The sequence below is a fragment of the Gopherus evgoodei genome, unplaced genomic scaffold (genome assembly GCF_007399415.2).
Source record: "Gopherus evgoodei ecotype Sinaloan lineage unplaced genomic scaffold, rGopEvg1_v1.p scaffold_59_arrow_ctg1, whole genome shotgun sequence".
Classification (NCBI taxonomy): Eukaryota; Metazoa; Chordata; order Testudines; family Testudinidae; genus Gopherus; species Gopherus evgoodei.
The window spans coordinates 36,509-56,250 of NW_022060080.1; the positions used below are offsets into that span (position 1 = coordinate 36,509).

The 19,742-nt window shown below is 51.5% G+C and overlaps 1 protein-coding gene across 1 annotated transcript; it reads right to left on the minus strand.

Annotated features, from left to right (window-relative positions):
- Positions 1-8,186: 8,186 nt before the first annotated feature.
- LOC115643435 (CD209 antigen-like protein C) lies at positions 8,187-19,449 on the minus strand. Its single transcript, XM_030547466.1, has 11 exons — positions 19,388-19,449; positions 19,107-19,242; positions 18,325-18,488; positions 15,706-15,831; positions 14,394-14,456; positions 12,175-12,237; positions 11,894-11,956; positions 10,833-10,922; positions 10,025-10,170; positions 9,806-9,912; positions 8,187-8,505 (listed from the first exon to the last, which is right to left on the minus strand). The coding sequence occupies exons 3-11, from the start codon at positions 18,413-18,415 to the stop codon at positions 8,358-8,360; spliced, it is 897 nt and encodes a 298-aa protein (XP_030403326.1). The 5' UTR covers positions 18,416-18,488; positions 19,107-19,242; positions 19,388-19,449; the 3' UTR covers positions 8,187-8,357.
- Positions 19,450-19,742: the final 293 nt, after the last annotated feature.

Sequence of the window (19,742 nt, forward strand, 5' to 3'; positions counted from 1 at the left end):
CAGGAACTAACAGCAGCAGCAGCCAGGTTCCTTTCTCAGAAATCCCCACAGCTTCCCCTCCAGTGAGCTCTGTGCCTGCGGATCTCTGTCTCCGCTTCCTCCCAGGGTCCCACTCACAGCTCCTTCAGAAGTGAGGGCTGGCAGAGGAAAGCAGGGTGCAGGGGGGAGAACAGCAGTAGGAAGCTGAGATGGGGCTGGAGAATCCCAGCCCTGGGTGGCCATGGCAACCTGGCATCCCCCCCACACCGGATCCAGCCTGAGCGAGTGGCATTTGTGATTCGTTCCCTGAGATGGAGGAACTGAGGCAGGAAACCCAGGGCCAAGCCCCACCCTTGCGGACCCCAATGGGCATGCAGCCAAAACCCCTTTCTTTCTCCAAGAAGCTAGGTGTGATGCACTGTACCTCAAAGTAGCACACCGTAACCCCTATAGTCTTCAATTGTATTTGGTTAACACAGGAATGCAGAGGCAAGATTAGAAAGGCAAAGGCACAAAATGAACTCAAACTAGCTATGGGAATAAAGGGAAACAAGAAGACTTTTTATCAATACATTAGAAGCAAAAGGAAGACCAAGGACAGGGTAGGCCCACTGCTCAGTGAGGAGGGGGACACAGTAACGGGAGACTTGGAAATGGCAGAGATGCTTAATGACTTCTTTGTTTCAGTCTTCACTGAGAAGTCTGAAGGAATGTCTAATATAGTGAATGCTTACGGGAAGAGGGTAGGTTTAGAAGATAAAATAAAGAAAGAGCAAGTAAAAAATCACTTAGAAAAGTTAGATGCCTGCAAGTCACCAGGGCCTGATGAAATGCATCCTAGAATACTCAAGGAGTTAATAGAAGAGGTATCTGAGCCTCTAGCTATTATCTTTGGGAAATCATGGGAGACAGGGGAGATTCTAGAAAACTGGAAAGGGGCAAATATAGTGCCCATCTATAAAAAGGGAAATAAAAACAACCCAGGAAACTACAGACCAGTTAGTTTAACTTCTGTGCCAGGGAAGATAATGGAGCAGGTAATTAAAGAAATCATCTGCAAACACTTGGAAGGTGGTAAGGTGATAGGGAATAGCCAGCATGGATTTGTAAAGAACAAATCATGTCAAACTAATCTGATAGCGTTCTTTGATAGGATAACAAGCCTTGTGGATAAGGGAGAAGCGGTGGATGTGATATACCTAGACTTTAGTAAAGCATTTGATACAGTCTCGCATGATATTCTTATAGATAAAATTTAGATGGGGCAACTATAAGGTGGGTGCATAACTGGCTGGATAACCGTACTCAGAGAGTAGTTGTTAATGGCTCCCAATCCTGCTGGAAAGGTATAACAAGTGGGGTTCCGCAGGAGTCTGTTTTGGGACCAGTTCTGTTCAATATCTTCATCAACGATTTAGATGTTGGCATAGAAAGTACGCTTATTAAGTTTGCGGACGATACCAAACTGGGAGGGATTGCAACTGCTTTGGACGACAGGGTCAAAATTCAAAATGATCTGGACAAGTTGGAGAAATGGTCTGAGGTAAACAGGATGAAGTTCAATAAAGATAAATGCAAAGTGCTCCACTTAGGAAGGAACAATCAGTTTCACACGTACAGAATGGGAAGAGACTGTCTAGGAAGGAGTATGGCAGAAAGAGATCTAGGGGTCATAGTGGACCACAAGCTTAATATGAGTCAACAGTGTGATACTGTTGCAAAAAAAGCAAACATGATTCTGGGATGCATTAACAGGTGTGTTGTAAACAAGACACGAGAAGTCATTCTTCTGCTTTACTCTGCACTGGTCAGGCCTCAGCTGGAGTATTGTGTCCAGTTCTGGGCACCACACTTCAAGAAAGATGTGGAGAAATTGGAGAGGGTCTAGAGAAGAGCAACAAGAATGATTAAAGGTCTTGAGAACATGACCTATGAAGGAAGGCTGAAGGAATTAGGTTTGTTTAGTTTGGAAAAGAGAAGACTGAGAGGGGACATGATAGCAGTTTTCAGGTATCTAAAAGGGTGTCATCAGGAGAAAACTTGTTCACCTTAGCCTCCAATGATAGAACAAGAAGCAATGGGCTTAAACTGCAGCAAGGGAGATTTAGGTTGGACATTAGGAAAAAGTTCCTAACTGTCAGGGTAGTTAAACACTGGAATAGATTGCCTAGGGAAGTTGTGGAATCTCCATCTCTGGAGATATTTAAGAGTAGGTTAGATAAATGTCTATCAGGGATGGTCTAGACAGTATTTGGTCCTGCCGTGAGGGCAGGGGACTGGACTCGATGACCTCTTGAGGTCCCTTCCAGTCCTAGAGTCTATGAGTCTATGAGTTATGATATTCCATATGAGGTACCATATGAAAGGTCATGATCTGCTGAAATTCATTGTTCTGTGAAATGATGTCTATCGTTGTGTACGAAGTTGTTAGATTTTGCTATATTGATGTTATTGAAATATATTGTGAGTTTGTGAGTTGCCCAATGCTAGCTCGCCGGTGACAACAAAGGAGGTGACCCATACCCAAACAGGCATTAAGAGATCTTGGTGAGCTACTGACCAGCAACAGCAATGCTGGAAAGACAAAGACGTCGAAATAAGGAGACTGGTCCCAGGCTGAGAAGGAAATTCAGCCTGTGCATTAAGAACTGGAACATGACTGCAACATCCAGTGGGGGGAGAAAAGCTGTTTGATTCAAATCTTGCTTAGTCTGATAAAGTTTACAATTCAGACTGCAATTTCGCTTTTACTTCCTTTGGTATCACCTTTGTCCTGTATGCCTACCACTTATAATCACTTAAAGTCTATCTTTCTGTAGCTGATAAACTTATTTGAATGTTTTATCCTTACCAGTGAGTATATCTAAAGTGGTTGAGGAATCGGCTCAGATTACATTAGCTGGTGCATGTCCACTGTCCTTTGGTGAAGTGGTGAACTAATTACTGAGAAGGTCTTGAGCTGTGTAAGATGGTACGTTTCTGGGGTTCCAGATGAGGGGCATTTGCTGGTATTTCTCTCTGTATAGTTCATGAGCGGCTTGCACAGCATTCATATAACTTACCTGGGTGTATCTTGCGTGCTGGTGGCTGAGTGAGGTTTGCTGCTGTCACTAGTCAAGCATCGTGACAGACAGCCCAGGCTGGCGAGTTAAGGAGCATAGCAGTCCCAGTTCCAGGTTGTACCCTGGGGACCTGTCACACTAGGAGACAATGCAAACACAGGAGATGGGGAGTGCCCCCCCTCCACTTCTCCACTGCTGCAAGGCCACACTATGAGGAAGACGGCTTGCCATCCCCACTCTGCTTTAAGCAAGGGAAGAAGTGGGGGTGTTTTCTTAAAACCCATCAATATAAGTGGCACCAACATGGGCTGTCGCTCCCTAAAGATTGCGCAGAACAGCCTATGAGCCGCTGTCTCCTCTGACACATCCCAACCAGCAGCATCAATGTTTAAAGTGTCCTCGGGCATCTGAAGTAGCCAGGCTGAGATGAGTGGGGCTGGTCACCCCCCAGAAGCTCCCAGCTCCCCCTGTGGCAGACATCTTTGACCACCAGCTTTGTGAAGGGAGAGGGGAACACGAGATAGTGGTCGCCTCCTAGAAGGGTCCCCTGGGCTCATCGTCTCTTCCCGCCTTAGCATCAGGCCCAGGGGGTCCCAGGGCAGCGTTCCAGGCCACTCAGCAGCAGCCCTCTGTTCTCAGACTGGGACATTAAGGAGAGGAAGACCCGGAACATGCAATAAGAGCCCAGAGAAGACCTCCTTAGAGGTCAGCTTGACCTAACTGCAGCGCTCAGGGGGACAAGTGGTGAGGTAGCGAGGTCTAATTTTTCAGTGAACATCTGGCTCCACTTACCCCTCCCTTACTGCCTGGTCCTAATCTTACTCATTAGGCTCTTCTCAAGTGTGGGGCTGGGGACCACCGATGTAACGGAGCAGACCCCCAGTGTCAGCCTCGGGGATGTCACTGCTGATGTGACACAGTTCGACAAGCCGGAGAGTTGGCAGTGCCTCAGTTTGGTCCATTATTGTTATTGCTGTAGTTGGATTGGGGCAGGAATCCCAGCATGTGTGTGTGTGTGGGGGGCTCTCCATGGCCCATCTGGGCTCTAGACAAGTGTAGGAGGGACAGGCTCTTGCCTCCTTGGGGCAGGAAAGAACAGGATTCATGGAGGAGGGAATGCCACCTCAGATCCCTGCACCCCATAATAATCTCTAGCTCTTCAGAGCATGTTGCAAAGGCGGCCTGGTCTCACGAAGTCCCCAGCCCTTCACCAGAACATCTTAAATTGCTGGCTCATGCTGGACTCTCACGGATGAGGCCAAGGACTGTTGGAGGAAATTTGGTGGCCATGATGACCAGGGTGAAGCTCACAGGTGGTCAGTTCATGAGCGGGGGGATCTGGAAAGGGGGGAAATGGCTCTGATAACCCTGTCCCGGCCACACCCTGGCCCTTAACCCCAACCCCCCAGCACTGAGCAGGATGCACTTTGGATCAAGCTTGACAATAATTAAAGGGGCAGGGATCGGTGTGTAGCATCTTTAGCTAAAAGAGCTTTTCTCCCTGCTGTGTCTCAGGCATTTGAGTTAAATGGGCATCCGCAAAAATGAAAAGGATGAAACTAAAGGGCCAAACTCTGCTCCCAGTTACACCAGTGTAAATCTAGTTTAAAGGCAATAGCGTGACTCACGATTTACACTGGTGTAAATGGGAGAAGATACTGGATCAAATAGGTTCAAAAACTTTGTTGGCAAATACTCATGTCCCCTGCCAGGCAGTGAGGTTTCTCCTGCACAGGGTATGATGCTGTCAGTCCTGACAGCTCTCCAGTCACCCCCAGGGCTTCCAGGGATGGCACAGTAAGTGAGACCCCATTTGTGATCTGTTTTTGAAAAGAGGAAAATCCAAACTGCTTTTTGAGCTTTCTTCCAGCGTCGTGGAGGAGCAAAAAGGGAAGGAACCTGACTGCCACCCCCAGAGAATGAGCAACACATGGAGCAGCAGGTTCCTCATCAGCCAGCAAAGGAGCTTGCTTGTCTCACCGCGAGGAGTAGCCAGACCTCAGCCCATGTTCCTGGGTCCTCCTGGTCCCACTGAGGATCTCTAGCCAGGTAGGGTATCTGCTCTGGGTCTCCTTGGATCTCTCAGTCATGCAGGCATCTTCCTATCTAAGGCCAAGGGTAGCAGGCTGGGTAGGTGCCCCATGTGCTCTGCTGTTAGCTCCCACTGGGCTTCCTGCCCCATAAGGGGGTGTCTTATAAATGCAGTGACTCAGATGTTCACGTGGTGCAGCCTGCATGGGCAATGTCAGGGCACTGCCCCATCACCTGCCTCCTGCGCCGGGCGGTGGTGACCCTGAGTGAGTCACATTGTCAAAGAGAGAACAGCTCCGCTAGGTCCCATCTGGTCCATGGTCCCAGAGCAGGACTGTTCTCCCCAGGCTAGTTTTAAATAGAGCATAACCGGGTTGGTTTTCGGAATCAGAGATTGATCCCTGGACCTCTGGGATGAGCTGCTACCACCTGAGCTAAAAGAGTCATTGCAGTAGCAGGCTCATAAACATCTCTCTGGGGTCCCACCGCTGCAGGGAGACAGGGTCTGGCCATATGGGTTAGGTAAATGTCCCTAGCCATGGAGCTCCCAGTCTGTTCCCAAGGGAAGTGACTCCCAGCTGGCACCATCACAGAGTATTTCCTGGTGTGCATATAGGGGGGTGAACAGCGAGGAGGCAAAATTTGAAGACAATACAAAATTACTCATGCTAGTTAGGCCAAAGCTGACTGCAAAGAGATGCGAAAGGATCTAAGGAGACTGGGGGCGGGGCAACAAGATGGCAGATGAGATTCAGTGGTGACAAGGGCAAAGTAATGCACATTGGCAAACATAATCCCAACTATAGACACAGACAGATGGGGTCTAAACTAGCGGCTACTACACAAGAAAGAGATCTTGGAGTCATCCTGGAGAGTTCTCTGAAAACATCCACTCAATGTACAGCGGCTGTCGAAAAAGCCAATAGAGTGTTAGGAACCAGTAGGAACGGGCTAGATAATAAAACACAAAATATCACAATGCCTCTATATAAAGGCATGGTACGGCCACACCTTGAATATGGCATGCAATTCTGGGTGCTCAGTCTCTAAACAGATATATTAGAATTGGAAAAGGTGCAGAGAAGGGCAATGAAAATGATTAGGGAGCTGGAACAGCTTCTGTATGAGGACAGATTACAAAGACTCAGACAGTTCAGCTTAGAAAAGAGACGCTTGTGGGGAGGGCTGTGACATCATGAGAAAGTGACTAGGGAAGTGTTATTTACCCCTTCACACACTGCAAGAACCAGGGGTTAGCCAAGGAAATTATTAGGCAGCAGGTTTAAAACTCACGAAGGGAATCGCAAAGGCCAAAAGCATAACAGGGTTCAAAAAGGAATGTGATAACTTCCTGGAGGATAGGTCCAGCAATGGTTACTAGCCAAGATGCTCAGGGAGGCCACCCCATGCTCTGGGTGTCCCTAAACCTCCACCTGCCAGAAGCATCAGACACTTTACACTCTCAGAGACAGAGACAGGACACTGGGTTAGATGGGCCATTGGTCTAGCCCAGAGTGGCTGTCAGCCTGTTCCTCCTAATCTCCCCCTATATGAGGCCCATGGCAGGATGAAAGCCTAGGTACTACAAGCCCCTGGCTAGGGCCTCAGCTCCTGGAATCATGTCGGGATGGAGGGATTTAGACCATTAACCCTTCCCACCCCTGGGCAGGGCCCAGTGTGAGAGAGAGGCACCATTTTTATTCCATTTTAGCCCAGTGTGAGCCCCAGTGGCTCCCAGCAGATCATGAGGTCGCCACCAGCCTCTGGCTGCAGATGAGAAGTGTGTGTATGTGTGTGTGTGTGTGTGTGTGGACACCTCAGCCCTCTGGTCAGTGCACACCCAGAATTACACAAAGAAACGAGTCAGTTTTCACCGGCACACGTTCTGAGTCCAAAGCAGCTGTATTCCACACAAGCATCTCAAGGTGGGTCTAAAGCCTCCACTCACCAGGCCGCCCGGCCCACAGCGGGAAGTGGCGGCATTCTCAGCCCCATTTCACAGCAGGGTCGGCAGAGCACAGCAGGGAGCAGCATCACCCAGAGCCGAGACCTGACTCCCAGCCCCCTGTTTTAACCACTGCCCCCCCGCTGCCTCTTCCCCCATAGGGCAACAAAACCAGCACCGCTGGATTCACACAGCGATGGGGGTTCAGAGCGAGTGAAAGCCACGGGGGCCCGATGCAGCCGGCGGAGATTGCAGGGGCGAAGGCGCTTGCACTGCGAACAGCAAGTTTGTAAATGTGAAGCAGTGGTGAAGGGTAGGGGGGCAAGGTGGCACAGGCAGAGCGGGGAGCATCTCTGGTGGGTGGCCTCCGTGGGAGAAATTCGCCCCTGTGTAGAGAGGGGGCACAAGGGCCCTATGGGCTGTAGGGTTGCCAGGTGTCTGGTTTTCGACTGGAGCGTCTGGTCGGAAAGGGACCCTGGCGGGTCCAGTCAGCACAACTGACTGAGCTGCTAAAAGTCCAGTCGGCGGCTCAGTGGGACAAAGACAGGCTCCTGTAAGTGGCCAGCGTAACCAGCTCCTAGGCACAGGGCACTGCCCACGCCCCTAGCATCAGCTCCACAGGAACCACAGCCAGTGGGAACTGTGGAGGTGGTGTCTGCATGGGCGAGCAGTGGGCCGAGACCCCTGGCCTCTTTGCCTAGGGGCCAGACATGCTGCCACTTCTAGGAGCTGCCTAAGGTAAGCGCCACTCGGCTGAAGTCTGCACCCCAAAACCCCGCCCACACCCAAACTCCCTCCGAGACCCTGCACCCCTTCCCACACCCAACCCTCTGTCTTACCCCTGATGTGCCTCCTGCACCCCAAATCCCTCATCCCTAGCCCCACCCCAGAGCCCACACCTTGAACTGAAGCCCGCACCCACTCCCACACCCCAAACTCCCCGGCCACAGCCTGGCGCTTGCACCCCCAGCCAGAGCCTGCACCCCCTCTGCCCTCCAAACCCCTGCCCAGCCCTGAGCCCCCTCCTGCACTCCGAATACCTCGCCCCCAGCCTGGAGCCCGCACCCTGAGCCAGAGCCCTCACCCCCTCCCGCACCACAACCCCCACCCCCAGCCCCAGACAGTGAAAGTGAGTGAAGGTGGGGGAAAGCAAGCAATGGAGGTGTGTGTGTGAGGGGGAGGATTCTGTGAGCAGGGCCTCAGGGCTGGGGCAGGGCAAGGGTGTTCAGTTTTGTGCGATTAGCCTTAGTGGACTGGTGTGGGGCTGGAATGATTCACAGGCCTCGTGGGCCGGGATACTTTTCAGCCAGTGCTCAGAGCAAGGGCAGGACTCCGGCCATTTAGACAGAACCAGCTTTTTCGCAGATCCACCTGTAGTGCAAGTTGCAGGGCTCATCGTTCCAATGGCCGCCCTCGTGCAGGTGGGCACAATCCTCATTTCTGACGTGAAAACTGTACATGTTATTGGGCTCCCCTGGGGCCCAAAACCTGAAAGAGAAGGAAGAGAAGAGCCCTCAAGCCACTGGGCTACCGGTTCCGGCTCAGATGATCCCATCTATGTGGGTCTCCCCTCAGCATAACCTAGAGCAGCCTCAGGGTTGGTCTAACTTACGCTCAGGCCCCTGCGGCATTGTGGGCAGCCAAAAATAGCCAAAGTACAGCCATGCTCCAGCCCCACCCCTACGTATGGGGCTTTTCTGCTCTTCTCCAGGCCCTTGAGCTCCAGGAAAGTGTGTGTGTGGGAGATTACATTCCCTTTATGGCCCCTTGATGGGGCCAGAGCTGCATAAAGGGGCATCAGGAAAAGGAGTGAACAACATGGCTTCCAAGGAAGGCAGACTGCCCTGTCCCTGAATGGGGGTTTGTGGCATTTTCACTCCAAAAACCCAAGGGTTTATTAACCCCCCTCCCTCAAAACAGACAGATTTTTTTTATTTTGAATGATCCAAATGAACGAAGGGCTGGGGACAGGCTCACCTGCTAGCAGAGCAGGCCTTGTTTCTGGGCCACTAGGGGATAACAACCAACTACAAGTTAATGGAGCTGCTCCTTTGGCCCCATAATGGCTAGCTTGGAGATAGTACCTTTCTTTGGGGAAGAGAAAAGCACTTTACAAAGCATCATTTGGCCATTTGGCAGAAGGGGAAACTGAGGCACAGAGTAGGGCATTGACTTGCCCAAGGCCACCCAGAAGGCCAGCAGGACAGCGCTACTGAGTCCCAGAGCAGGGCTCTAACCACTGGGCCAGGATGTTATTTTTACAGGCCCTTAGTTCACACTAATGCAGTGGAGAATATCACATTATCAGTGGTAGAATCTGCCACCTACACAGACTATGGCAGCACAAACTTCTCCTTGCCGTGGTGTCTCAGACCTGCCCTGCCTTGGAGAGACCCCTCTGTAGGCTGAGAGAGGTGCTCCATCTCCTTGGCCCATTCAGTCCTCAGCCCCTCGGCTGTGATGGCCGACAAGCCCCCAGTGCGATCTGTGGATGCTTTTCCCACTGGGAACTGGGCTGAGACCCATCAAGCTCATTTCATACAGAGAGCACTCAGCAACAGCGCTACATGTAGTTGCTACAGACTTGGGTCAGATTCGAACCAGTGACCTGCGGGGGACCAATAAAGGCTCGAGTCAGTCAGTCATCAGGACATGAAATCAAACCCGAGTGGTGCTGTCCCAGGCCTCAGCCTTGCAGCTACTGAGGTGGAAAGCGCCTGCAGGAGCAGGGGCAGCTTGGAAAGGTTGGGGGCAGGAAGGGGAGAGCAGAGGCTCGCCCCATGCTTACGTAAATGCCACAGGAGTGTTGTCCACCCAGTGCCAGACGCCTTCAGTCGCTTGGTCTGTGAAGCCGATCCAGTGACGAACAGAATCAGCTTTAGTGGCCAAGTAATTCTAGAGAATATGACACAGAGAATTGGGTGGTTAGAACTGGAGCATAAGCTAGGCCTCATGGCGACCCTTGCGTGGGTGCATTTTACCCAATGAGGGGGTCGGTGAGTCATACCTGCTCCATTTGATCATTGATCACCACCAGATCGGCAGCATGGCTCAAACAGGAGCTTCTGGCCGCCTGCCAGCGCTGGGCAGATGTGGAGAAAATGTAGCACCTCCCTCGGTACTGCTCCCAGCCAGGCTGGCACCGGACAGTGCCTGCCAGAGAGAACACAGCAGAGCCAGCGCGTGACTAGGGAGATAGGGGAGGGAAGGACTCCCCACCCTGGATAAACCCAGCGAATGCCTTCAGCGGCTGCCAGGTACTGAGGGAGCTTCCTTCAAGCAGGCCCTGCCCCCTGGAAAGCATTTCAGCAAGTGCTCAGCTGTAAGGTCACTGGAAGAATATTATTCACCCAGTAAATGTGGAGGAAATTCTGAGTCACTTCCCAATGGAACAAATCACTGTTTACTCTGAGCTTGCCAGCAGGGTGTTAGACACTTAGCTAATGAGAAGAGAGAGATGGATGGGTAGATACAATAGAGACTTTGCTTAATACGCAGCTGGAAACATTAAACGGACTCTTACAGCACAATCCTTCATATAGCGCCGAGGGAAGAGCGCCCCCTAGGATCGCACTAGGGGATTGCAGTCAGCACTGATTGTCAGGGAAGAGCGCCTCCTACAGACTCCCCTCCCTATGGCTTCAATGAATATGAAGGCCCCCAATGTTCGCAAAAGGCTTAGTATTACTCAGTGTTATTCTCTGTATTGCCATAGCCCCCCAAATCTGGCCCTGTTGTGCCAGGCGCAGTACAGACGCAGAACAGAAAACGGTCCCCTGCCGCGAAGAGCGAGTCAAGGCTGGCATGTATCTCACCGTTTCCTTTCTGCACGGCATCCATGATCTTGAAGGTCTCGGCCCTGATGTCATCTCTATCGTGTTTCGCTTTAGCCAGATCCTTGAACACTGGAAATACAACACGCCATTGAGTATGGGAATGGGGTCCCATCCCTTTCAATAGTTTGGGAGCCTCGAGTGGCGCTCACCATGTCCTGTGTGTCCAAAGCCGCCAGAAGTTAGCCAGGGCGCAGGTGTGTGCAGCTCAGCCTGGCGTGTCTGTGTACGGACTGTAAACACCAGGATTTGGGGCCTGGCTGTGACACTGAAACGGGGCCCCTTTCTCAGCAGCGAGAGGCACCGACCTTGTTACAGTTGGTCCAATACAGTCATTAGGGACTGGAGACCTGGCTGAACACTCCAGCAGGACCCCAACCTTTCACTAGGGTCAAATTTATTCATCTCAACCCTGCTCCCTCTCTCTCCCTAAACCCCAGCAGAAGCCCTGCTCCTCCCCACTGCCCTACCCCCCAGTTCCCTACCCTGGGCTCCCCAACACACCGAGCTTATTACACTGGGTACTCCTCTTTCTGCCCAGCCCTTGAATCTACCTGCCTCCCCTTGGCCCCTAATGGGTCCCTGTCCCCCATCTCCTCTCAGCTTTTCCCGAAATGATTTTGGGGAGCAAAAAACAGCCTTTCTGTAGCAGCCCAGCCCAGACTGTTCCCTGAAGGTTAGACTGGGAACACACTGGGGTGAGAATCCCCAGCACTAAAGGGTTAACTGGCGTCCCCCACATTCAGAATGGGGACCCTGGTGCACACAGAGCCCTGAGCACAGGCTCAGGGGGTTTTGGCTGTGTCCCTGCTGGGGTCTGCAAGGGTGAGGCTTAGCCCTGGGTTTCCTGCCTTGGTGCCTCCATCTCAGGGAACAAATCACAAATGTGACTCACTCAGGCTGGATCTGGTGTGTGTGGGGATCCCAGGTTGCCATGGCCACCCAGGGCTGGGATTCTCCAGCCCCATCTCATCTTCCTGCTGCTGTTCCCCCCACCCCTTTCTGCTGCCTGAGCCCTGCTCCCCATCCCCACCTGCCCTCACCTTCCACTCTCAGTGTGGCCTGGTCCGATTGCAGCCTCTCCAGCTCCTTGGCCAGCGCCTTCCCTGAGACACAAACAGAGCCATCACACTCCTGGGGAGTCTCGGGGACCGGGGCTGAGCGGGAACGGGGAGGGGTGGAGATCGGTCAGGAAATGGGGTAGGGAGGGACTTGTGAGCAGGAGGAGGAGGAGGGAGGAAGGCCAAAGGGGTGAGATGAGAGAGGTGCAGGGAAGTCATAGAGGGGACGTCGGGCTGCGGATCATGAGGACTTGGGTACGTACCAGTGCTGTGCATGGTGGATTGATTGAAATGAAGCATCCCCAGTTGCTTCGCCATCTCAGAGCCTGGAAGAGACAGAGCCCAGTGAGCTAGGGACCAGCTGTCTCCCCCATACTTGTCTCGTGGGGAAGGGCCATGTTCTCCAGCAGAGCGGGTCTACGAGGGCCACCCAGGGCTGGTTTCCTTCCCTGGAGGAGGCTGCATGTGGGTGGATTTGCTTTAACCCCTCAGGCTCTGATGGTCATTAAGGCCCCAGATGGGAATGAATTGCCCCAGTCCAGGCAGTGAGGCAAGGTTAGAATTCAGGGCCCCCTGACTCCCTGCCCTGTGCTTATTCCCCCAGGCCCATGGCTGTCCGTCAACCCTGCCTAGGGGAGAGCCAGCTAGTGGGATTAGTTAGGGTCCCCCCAGACTAGTGAGTAATGGGGCATCTTATCAAGAACATCCTTTGCAAACGGTACACCCTGAAAAGTAGAGAGACAAAGCTGAGACTGTACATAGCTGCGGTGCTCAGTATCCGGGCCTCTGGGACTGAAATGTGGCCCCGCACTATCAAGATTGGCAAGAAATTGGACACGATTCAGATGAAGCGTCTTCAAATGATCGAAAGCATCAAATGACTGGGATGCAAGTCGAATGAAGCGATTTGCTTCCTAAGGAATCAGGTCCTGCTCTACTAGATGGTCACCCAATCCTCTCTCAGGCGCCATGGCCATGTGCTTCGAAGTCCCTGAGAGACTCTCTTTGATTCGAGGAAAGCTTGATGGGACCTAAAACACAACAGCCGGACGGTGTCAGAGACCCGTCTCTCACCGGCATCCTACCTCGTAAAGTACAGGTTTGGCTCAGAGCAGAATATCATGGAGGCCCAGAATGCCTTCAGTCACCTCTATGCTGTCCAAGCAACAGCAAGAGAACTGACCGGCCCTCTAGCTTAGGGAAATTTGCACTAGTGTCTCTATACCCTGGTGCAAATCTCTAGTGTGGACACACGGCACGGGGCTTGCACAGTGCCATTCCCTTTTGTAATTCACCAGCATGAGACCCACTGAAGAGAGTCCTGCTTTGCATCTATGAAGCACATACACATGAACAGGTTTGCATCACCTTTTAACCATCGAGACAAAGTCTCCAGCGACAGGGCGGATTTTCCATCACTTGGAGCCTTTAACAGATTGGGCCTCTCTCCCGTAAAGCACCGCTATACTCAACCGCCCAATGTGGAATCGCTGGGTGGCCTCCTCTGGCCTGGGTTCTGCAGGAGGTCAGAACAGATGCTCCAAACAGTCTCTTCTGGCCATAACATTCATGGGTTTGTGAGCTACCAGGTGTACATTTCTCTGCTGCAGACAGGCTCTTAGCTAAATAAAGCCTGATCCAAACGCTATTCAAGATCATGGGAGTCTTTCCCTCAGGCTCAACAGGCTCAGATCATTAATCAGGGAATTGGAGTGCAACCAAAACAATGAGAGGCTTGTTACATCCTGTTTCCTTGTGCTCCCCCATCTGTTTGCCTGCCTTCACCTCTTGTCCCTTGTCTAATATGTAGGTTGGAAGCTCTTTGGGGCACGGATTGTAGATTTGTTATGTATTTGTGCAGTGCCCAGCACAATGGGGATCTGTGAGTGGGGCTTCTAACTGCTACCATAATACGCCTAATAGTGTTATGCTGGAGGGTGCTGTTGACTGCCCTCATGTGGGATATACAAACAATGACAGACCTCGTTAAAGCCAACGGGTGCCAAGTGTGGGAGGAACAATCAAGCCCCTGAAGGCCATGAAATAGATGCAGACAGTGGAGGCGACTGCCCAAAGCACCAGGCTGCATGGCAGGTCAGAGCTGAGGTGGGGTGGCCTTAGGGCATCATCAGGTGCTAGGAAACCAGCTGCCAGCTGCATGGGTGGAAGGCCGAAGGAGCTGCGAGTGGGACCCTGGGAGGAAGTGGAGACAGAGCTCCCTGGGCACAGAGCTCACTGGGGTGGCAGCTGTGGGGATTTGTGAGCAAGGAACCTGGCTGCTGCTGTTAGTTCCTGCCCTGCTCCGTGGAACAGGACCCCGGGTAACTAAACCAAGTCACAGCGAGAACACACCTGCCTGGGAGCAGCGTTTGCTCCCCCTAATGGGAACAAACCCAGCAAGGCCTCAGATTTTGTCTTGGGCCAAAAGGGTAACAACAGTAATACCAACAAACGGATGCCTGGGAGGAAGCTGAATTGTTACCGTTGACTCTGAGCACAGATTGCTCAGTCCGCATCTGCTCCAGCTCCTTGGACATCTCTGCGTCTAGAAAGAGAGGCAGACATCAGCTGTTTATATGGTTTGGGGGACTCAGAGTAGGGATGGGTTTTCAGTTTGGAGTCATGGCCCAGGGAGGAATGCTGCACTTCTCTTTCCCAGCTTCCCACTGCTCACTCGTGTCTGGAGGAGACAATCTCCCAGTCCTCTCTGAGCCACCCCAGCCGTGGTGCAGTCTGCCCAACCCCAAATGTTAAAAAAAAAGAACCATGATATTGGGTTAAAAGTCATGAGCTTTGTAAAAAAATTAATTTTGCATCCTTTTCTTTGACTTCTAGTTCCTGAGCTGTCACGTCACTTTCTCAGGCTTTTCTCTGCAACTAGAAACTGTCTCAGATTTTTACATGACTCCAGGACTCACATGACTCCACATAACTTCCACCACCTAGAATTTTCAACACTGAAGTGGTGTGTAATCTCCCACCAGGGGTCATCAGCAAGATTTGAATATCTGACCCCTGCAGCAAAGACCTCTAACCACTTGAGCTAAAGGAGTAACTCTGTTAGCTGGCAGCAGTAGTTGGGCTGTCATCCATTATGGAGCAGCTGCCAGAGAGGGTCCCAACACACACTGTACTAACTTGTCGAACACAGGATACATTCAAACATCACACCCCAATGTGTTCCTGCTCAGATTGTGGGTCCTGGGAAGGGGTCCCGCCAGAGGCACTGTGATTTCCCTGGGTCTGCTGGACCTCCTCTCTGACCCAGGCCCCCACCCTCACTCCACCAGTTTCACAAAGGCCCCACCCTGCCTCTTCCTGCCCCCACTCCTCCCCCTCCTCCCCGTGCCTCCTTCAGGCCACTGAACAGCTGAGTGGGAGGGGAGGGAGGGGAAGGAGCTGATTGGCGGGGCTGCTGGCGGGTGCTGAGCACCCACTATTCTTTTTCCATGGGTGGTCCAGCCCCACAGCGCCCACGGAGTCAGCGCCTATTGGCCCCACTGCTGTGAGCTGGCAGTCGGGTGGCCTGACTTAAGGAGCCTTGTCTTACATTTAGCAGTACTAGGGCACAGGAAAGTGCATTATGGGGGATTATACCTCAACCCCTGCAGCACCCCATGCTGCCCATTGACAGAGACACAGCTCGGGCTGGCAGGGACATGTGGGGTAATATCTTGGCCTCACTGAAGCCAATGAGAGTTTGACTATTGACAATGGAGCCAGGATTGCACCCTGGGCTTTTCCACAGGGCCTGTTCCTCTGTCATGGTCCTAAATGCTCTTCAGGATACTTACACTTTGCAATCGCCACGGCGAGGAGCACGGCCCACAGCACGAATAACACAGCATGCAGGACATAAAGGGTTAATATGGATTTTGCAGCCCCCTTCTGGACCCTAGGAAACTGCAGCCAGGCACTCCCTGGAAGGGAGCAGCAGAGACGGGGCGGTTAGAGCACAAATCCCTGCCCCAGGGGGACGGCACTAGGGAAATCAGCAGTCACTGTTATTACCCTTCAGTAACTCATACGGATGGACACGCCTCTGGGATCAGGCACCTCTGGGCACCACAGGGCAATTCACACCCAGAGGTTGGGAGGGACATCAAGTAGGAATTGAAACATGATTTTGTGTATTCCCATCCAGCCATCCCCATTCTATCTAATCTCACTGTCTCCAGGATATCTAGAATCCATGCACCGTCTCAGGCTTCCATCACTCCTGTTGCCCTAGCAGTAAGAGAACCCCATTTCCTGGGAGTCCCCTGTGTTTTCCCAAGTATCCTTTGGGGAACCGGGCTGGTGGTGCATGGCTCCATGGCTCAGGTCTCTGCATACATCTTCCCCCGCCTCACCCCATCCCCTGCTTGACCTGTGATCCCCTCTTGATGGCTGCCTGTACCCCAGCCCTGGCCTCCTCTCCCAGTGCCCTGAGCTTCCCCAGCACCGTCCTCCAGGAATCCTCCCCATCGTGCCAAACATTCATGCACCATGAAGACCCCCAGAAAGGGAGACTGCCCCCAGCTCTGTGCTGCTCCCCTCTGCGGTAGCCTCCTATTGGCTCAGAAGGTTGTTCCCGCACAGTGCCCTGTACATCCGGCCACCCCCCAGCCTCAGCCCAGTGTGCTCCTGTCAGTGGGGGGGCTGGGGAGGGGAAGGAAGCAACTGTGTCCCCAACCCCCACATCAGCCCCAACCCACACATCACCCCCCTTCAGTTCCCAGGAATGAAAATAAAAAAGAGGAAGAAAAGAACTGAAAATCCGCTTTAAATGCAGAATTGTTTGTACTCAGGAAGCACACGACGTCTTCCCATTGCACAACCCAGGGTCGTGCTGCGGGGTCAGCAGGACTCTGGAGCTGAAATGCATTGGGTAGGACATGTACCTCTGGGCCTAGGAAAGTCACTGGGGACAAGGCTGCTGACAGCACGACCTGGGATGTGTATGGGAGCCCTGCATGGGACTATTTTTTTAATCCCGCTCTAGTCCTGCTCTGCAATACACAGGCCCACCCGCTCCTGCATTGCTTCTTGTGTTTTTATCCCATTCCCACCCATAAAAAGCTTAGATCCTGCAAATCCCACAAGAGACACAGATCGCCCCATGCTAATAAAAATAAAAACAAAAACAAGAGTCAGGTAATATTTATATATATATATATATATATAAATGAAGTTCAGATACAATTTTTAGCACTAAAAGAATAAAACAAACCTTGCTTAAACTGTGTAAAAATACTTTAACTCCTGTTATATCTAACCCTCCCTTAAATTTCACTATTAAAACCTTCAGTTAAAAAATCCATCTTGCTTTCCATTGCTGCCATTCTATTCACTGCAAACCAACGAGAGAGTTCCTGTTTTCCTGCAAATTCCCGCAGGCTGTATTTTTTGCTCACCCAATCCCACCCGCAACACAGTACGTTTTACCCGCTCCTGCTATTATGGCAGTGGTTCCTGAGGGATCCCAGCCCCTCTGCAAGGCTCTAATGTGTATAATGGGCTCCATTGCCCAACAACTTGTGCATCAGCAGCAATAGTGCTGAATGCACAGTGGGTGCAAAATCTTCTCTCTCTCCTTAGCCACCCCCACCTTCCCTCTCCTTCCAACACACCCCATATCTCTACCTAATTTTTTTCTTTTCATTAAAATTAAATCACACAAACCCTTGTAATTTTTTGGGGGGAGATTCAGTGCCCCATGGAATTGGTGGGGCAGGGCAGGAAGCATGTTAGGAAAATAAAGGAATGAGTCAGCGAGAGACAGAGAAATGAGGAGGTGAAAGTGTGTTGGGGGGGAAAAAAGAAAGGAATGAATCAGGCTGAGAGAGGAGGAGGAGGACCCTGAAAAACAGCTCCTCCCAACACCTGTAGCTGTGTGCACCCCAGCCAGCACCTGCAGCCAGACAGCCAGACTGGATGGTGATTAGACTGAGCTCTTGGACACTCTGTTTACCTTCCCCAGACCTGAAGACCAGTTCAGTGAAGCTCAGAAGCTTGTCCCTTGCACCAAGAGAAGTTGGTCCAAGAGAAGATATTTCCTCACCCACCTCATCTCTCACACATCCTGGGGCCAATACAGTCTATCTACTCTTAGATCCCTGTACTACCCAAGCACCAAACACAAACATGTGACAAAATGCTGCTGAACCAAGTTGGGAAGTCTGAGCCTGGTTCTGTCCAGAACCCTCCAGCTGCGATGTCTGAAAAGCCACATGCCCGAGTAGAAACCTTCTCGGTTCCCAGCCCACCCCCTTCCAGAGAACAGGGGCCCAATTCCGAAGAGCTCACTCAAACTGCCCAGCCCTCAGTTTTATTGGCGTGTGAGGTCTGTGGGATGGAGCCTGTTATTAAGGAGTTAGCTGACGGGGAGGAAATGATTGTGGGATCTCCCACTATTGCAGCCCGGGTGTTACCTTCTCTTTCAGATGCTATTTCTGCCTCTTGTTCCTTGAGCGCCACTCGGTCGGACTCTTCACACTTCTTGTAAATATGGTCTAAAGCCATCGCTCTGAGCTTTTTCCTCTCCCAACTCTGAGCTGGTGAGCTTTATAACCGCTGAGCCTCCGAGCAGCTCTCCCTTGAAAAGGAAACACATGCACCCAGTCACCCTTCCTCTCTTCAGAACTGCAGAGGTCCGTGTCCTTGCCACTTCTCCCCCAGCGGCTGGGAACCTTCGTACAATCACCGTTCCTGGAAAAACGTGAGGGAGTACAGCTCCCTTCCTCCCACAGTGACTCACTGCTTATTTTGCTTCAGTCTTCAGTTAATGGAGACCAGATACTCAGCACAGTTAATGTTAACAATCAAGGGGAAGGAACTCAAGCCAGACTAGGGAATGGTCAGATTAAGGAATAGTTCAATAAATTAGATGTATTCTAGATGCCAGGGCCCAGGGCAATTCGTCCTACTTAAGGAACTAGCTGCTGAAACAGTCTCACAACCGTTAGCAAAGGTTGCTGCTGGATTGTGTATTTCTGGTTCCAAATGAGGTGTGTGGTTAACCACTCTGAGGTTCTACGGTTGTGAAAACAATAATGAGTTTATCATCAAACAGAGATTCCCATAATCGAGAGTGAGAACATTGGAGACAAATGGTCACTGTCACACTGTTTGGAGTGGCTAATAACTGAGTGCCAACCTCAGGGCAGAGACCCCAAACTGGTGCTATGTTGTTTTATGATTAGCTTTCACTTACCCAGTAATAAGAGTGAATTCCTGAAGCACTGTAACAGTCTTATTGTGGAGTCACAGCCCCTGGGGGCAGTGCAGTCTATCTTGCCAGGCAAGTTAGACCTTAGATCACACACCAAAGACAACGCTCGTAGCCAATCCTGTAATAAACAAACGAAAGGCTTATTAACTAGGCAAAAGAAATCAGAGAGTGAAAGCAGGCAGCATGCGTACGCAAATGAGTTACATGCTAAACGTGACAGAGTTGGAGCAACCTGTCAGCACTGAATATCATTTCGGACTAACCCAGGTTGACCCAGGGGACCTCAGCTCCTGTTTCCTAGCTCCAGCCCTGTGAGAGTCCAAACAGCAAAGAGGGAGAGAGAGAGATGTAAAAGTTTCTTGTCATGTAGTTTTACTTCCTTCTTCCACAATTCAAGCTGATGGGTTGGGCCCTTTTACAGGGAGCATCTTCATGGGTGTGATGGGGTAATTAACAAAGCCTTCGTCTTTAATCGGCATTAATCTATGGAAAGCCTGAGCCAGTAATTTCCCTGCAAATGAAATTATAAAATAAAATTTAAACGGACTGACATTCCTCAGCGGCTGCTTAAATAAAACCTACTCCCTCTTCAGGAGTTTGTTACACTCTCAGGAAGCA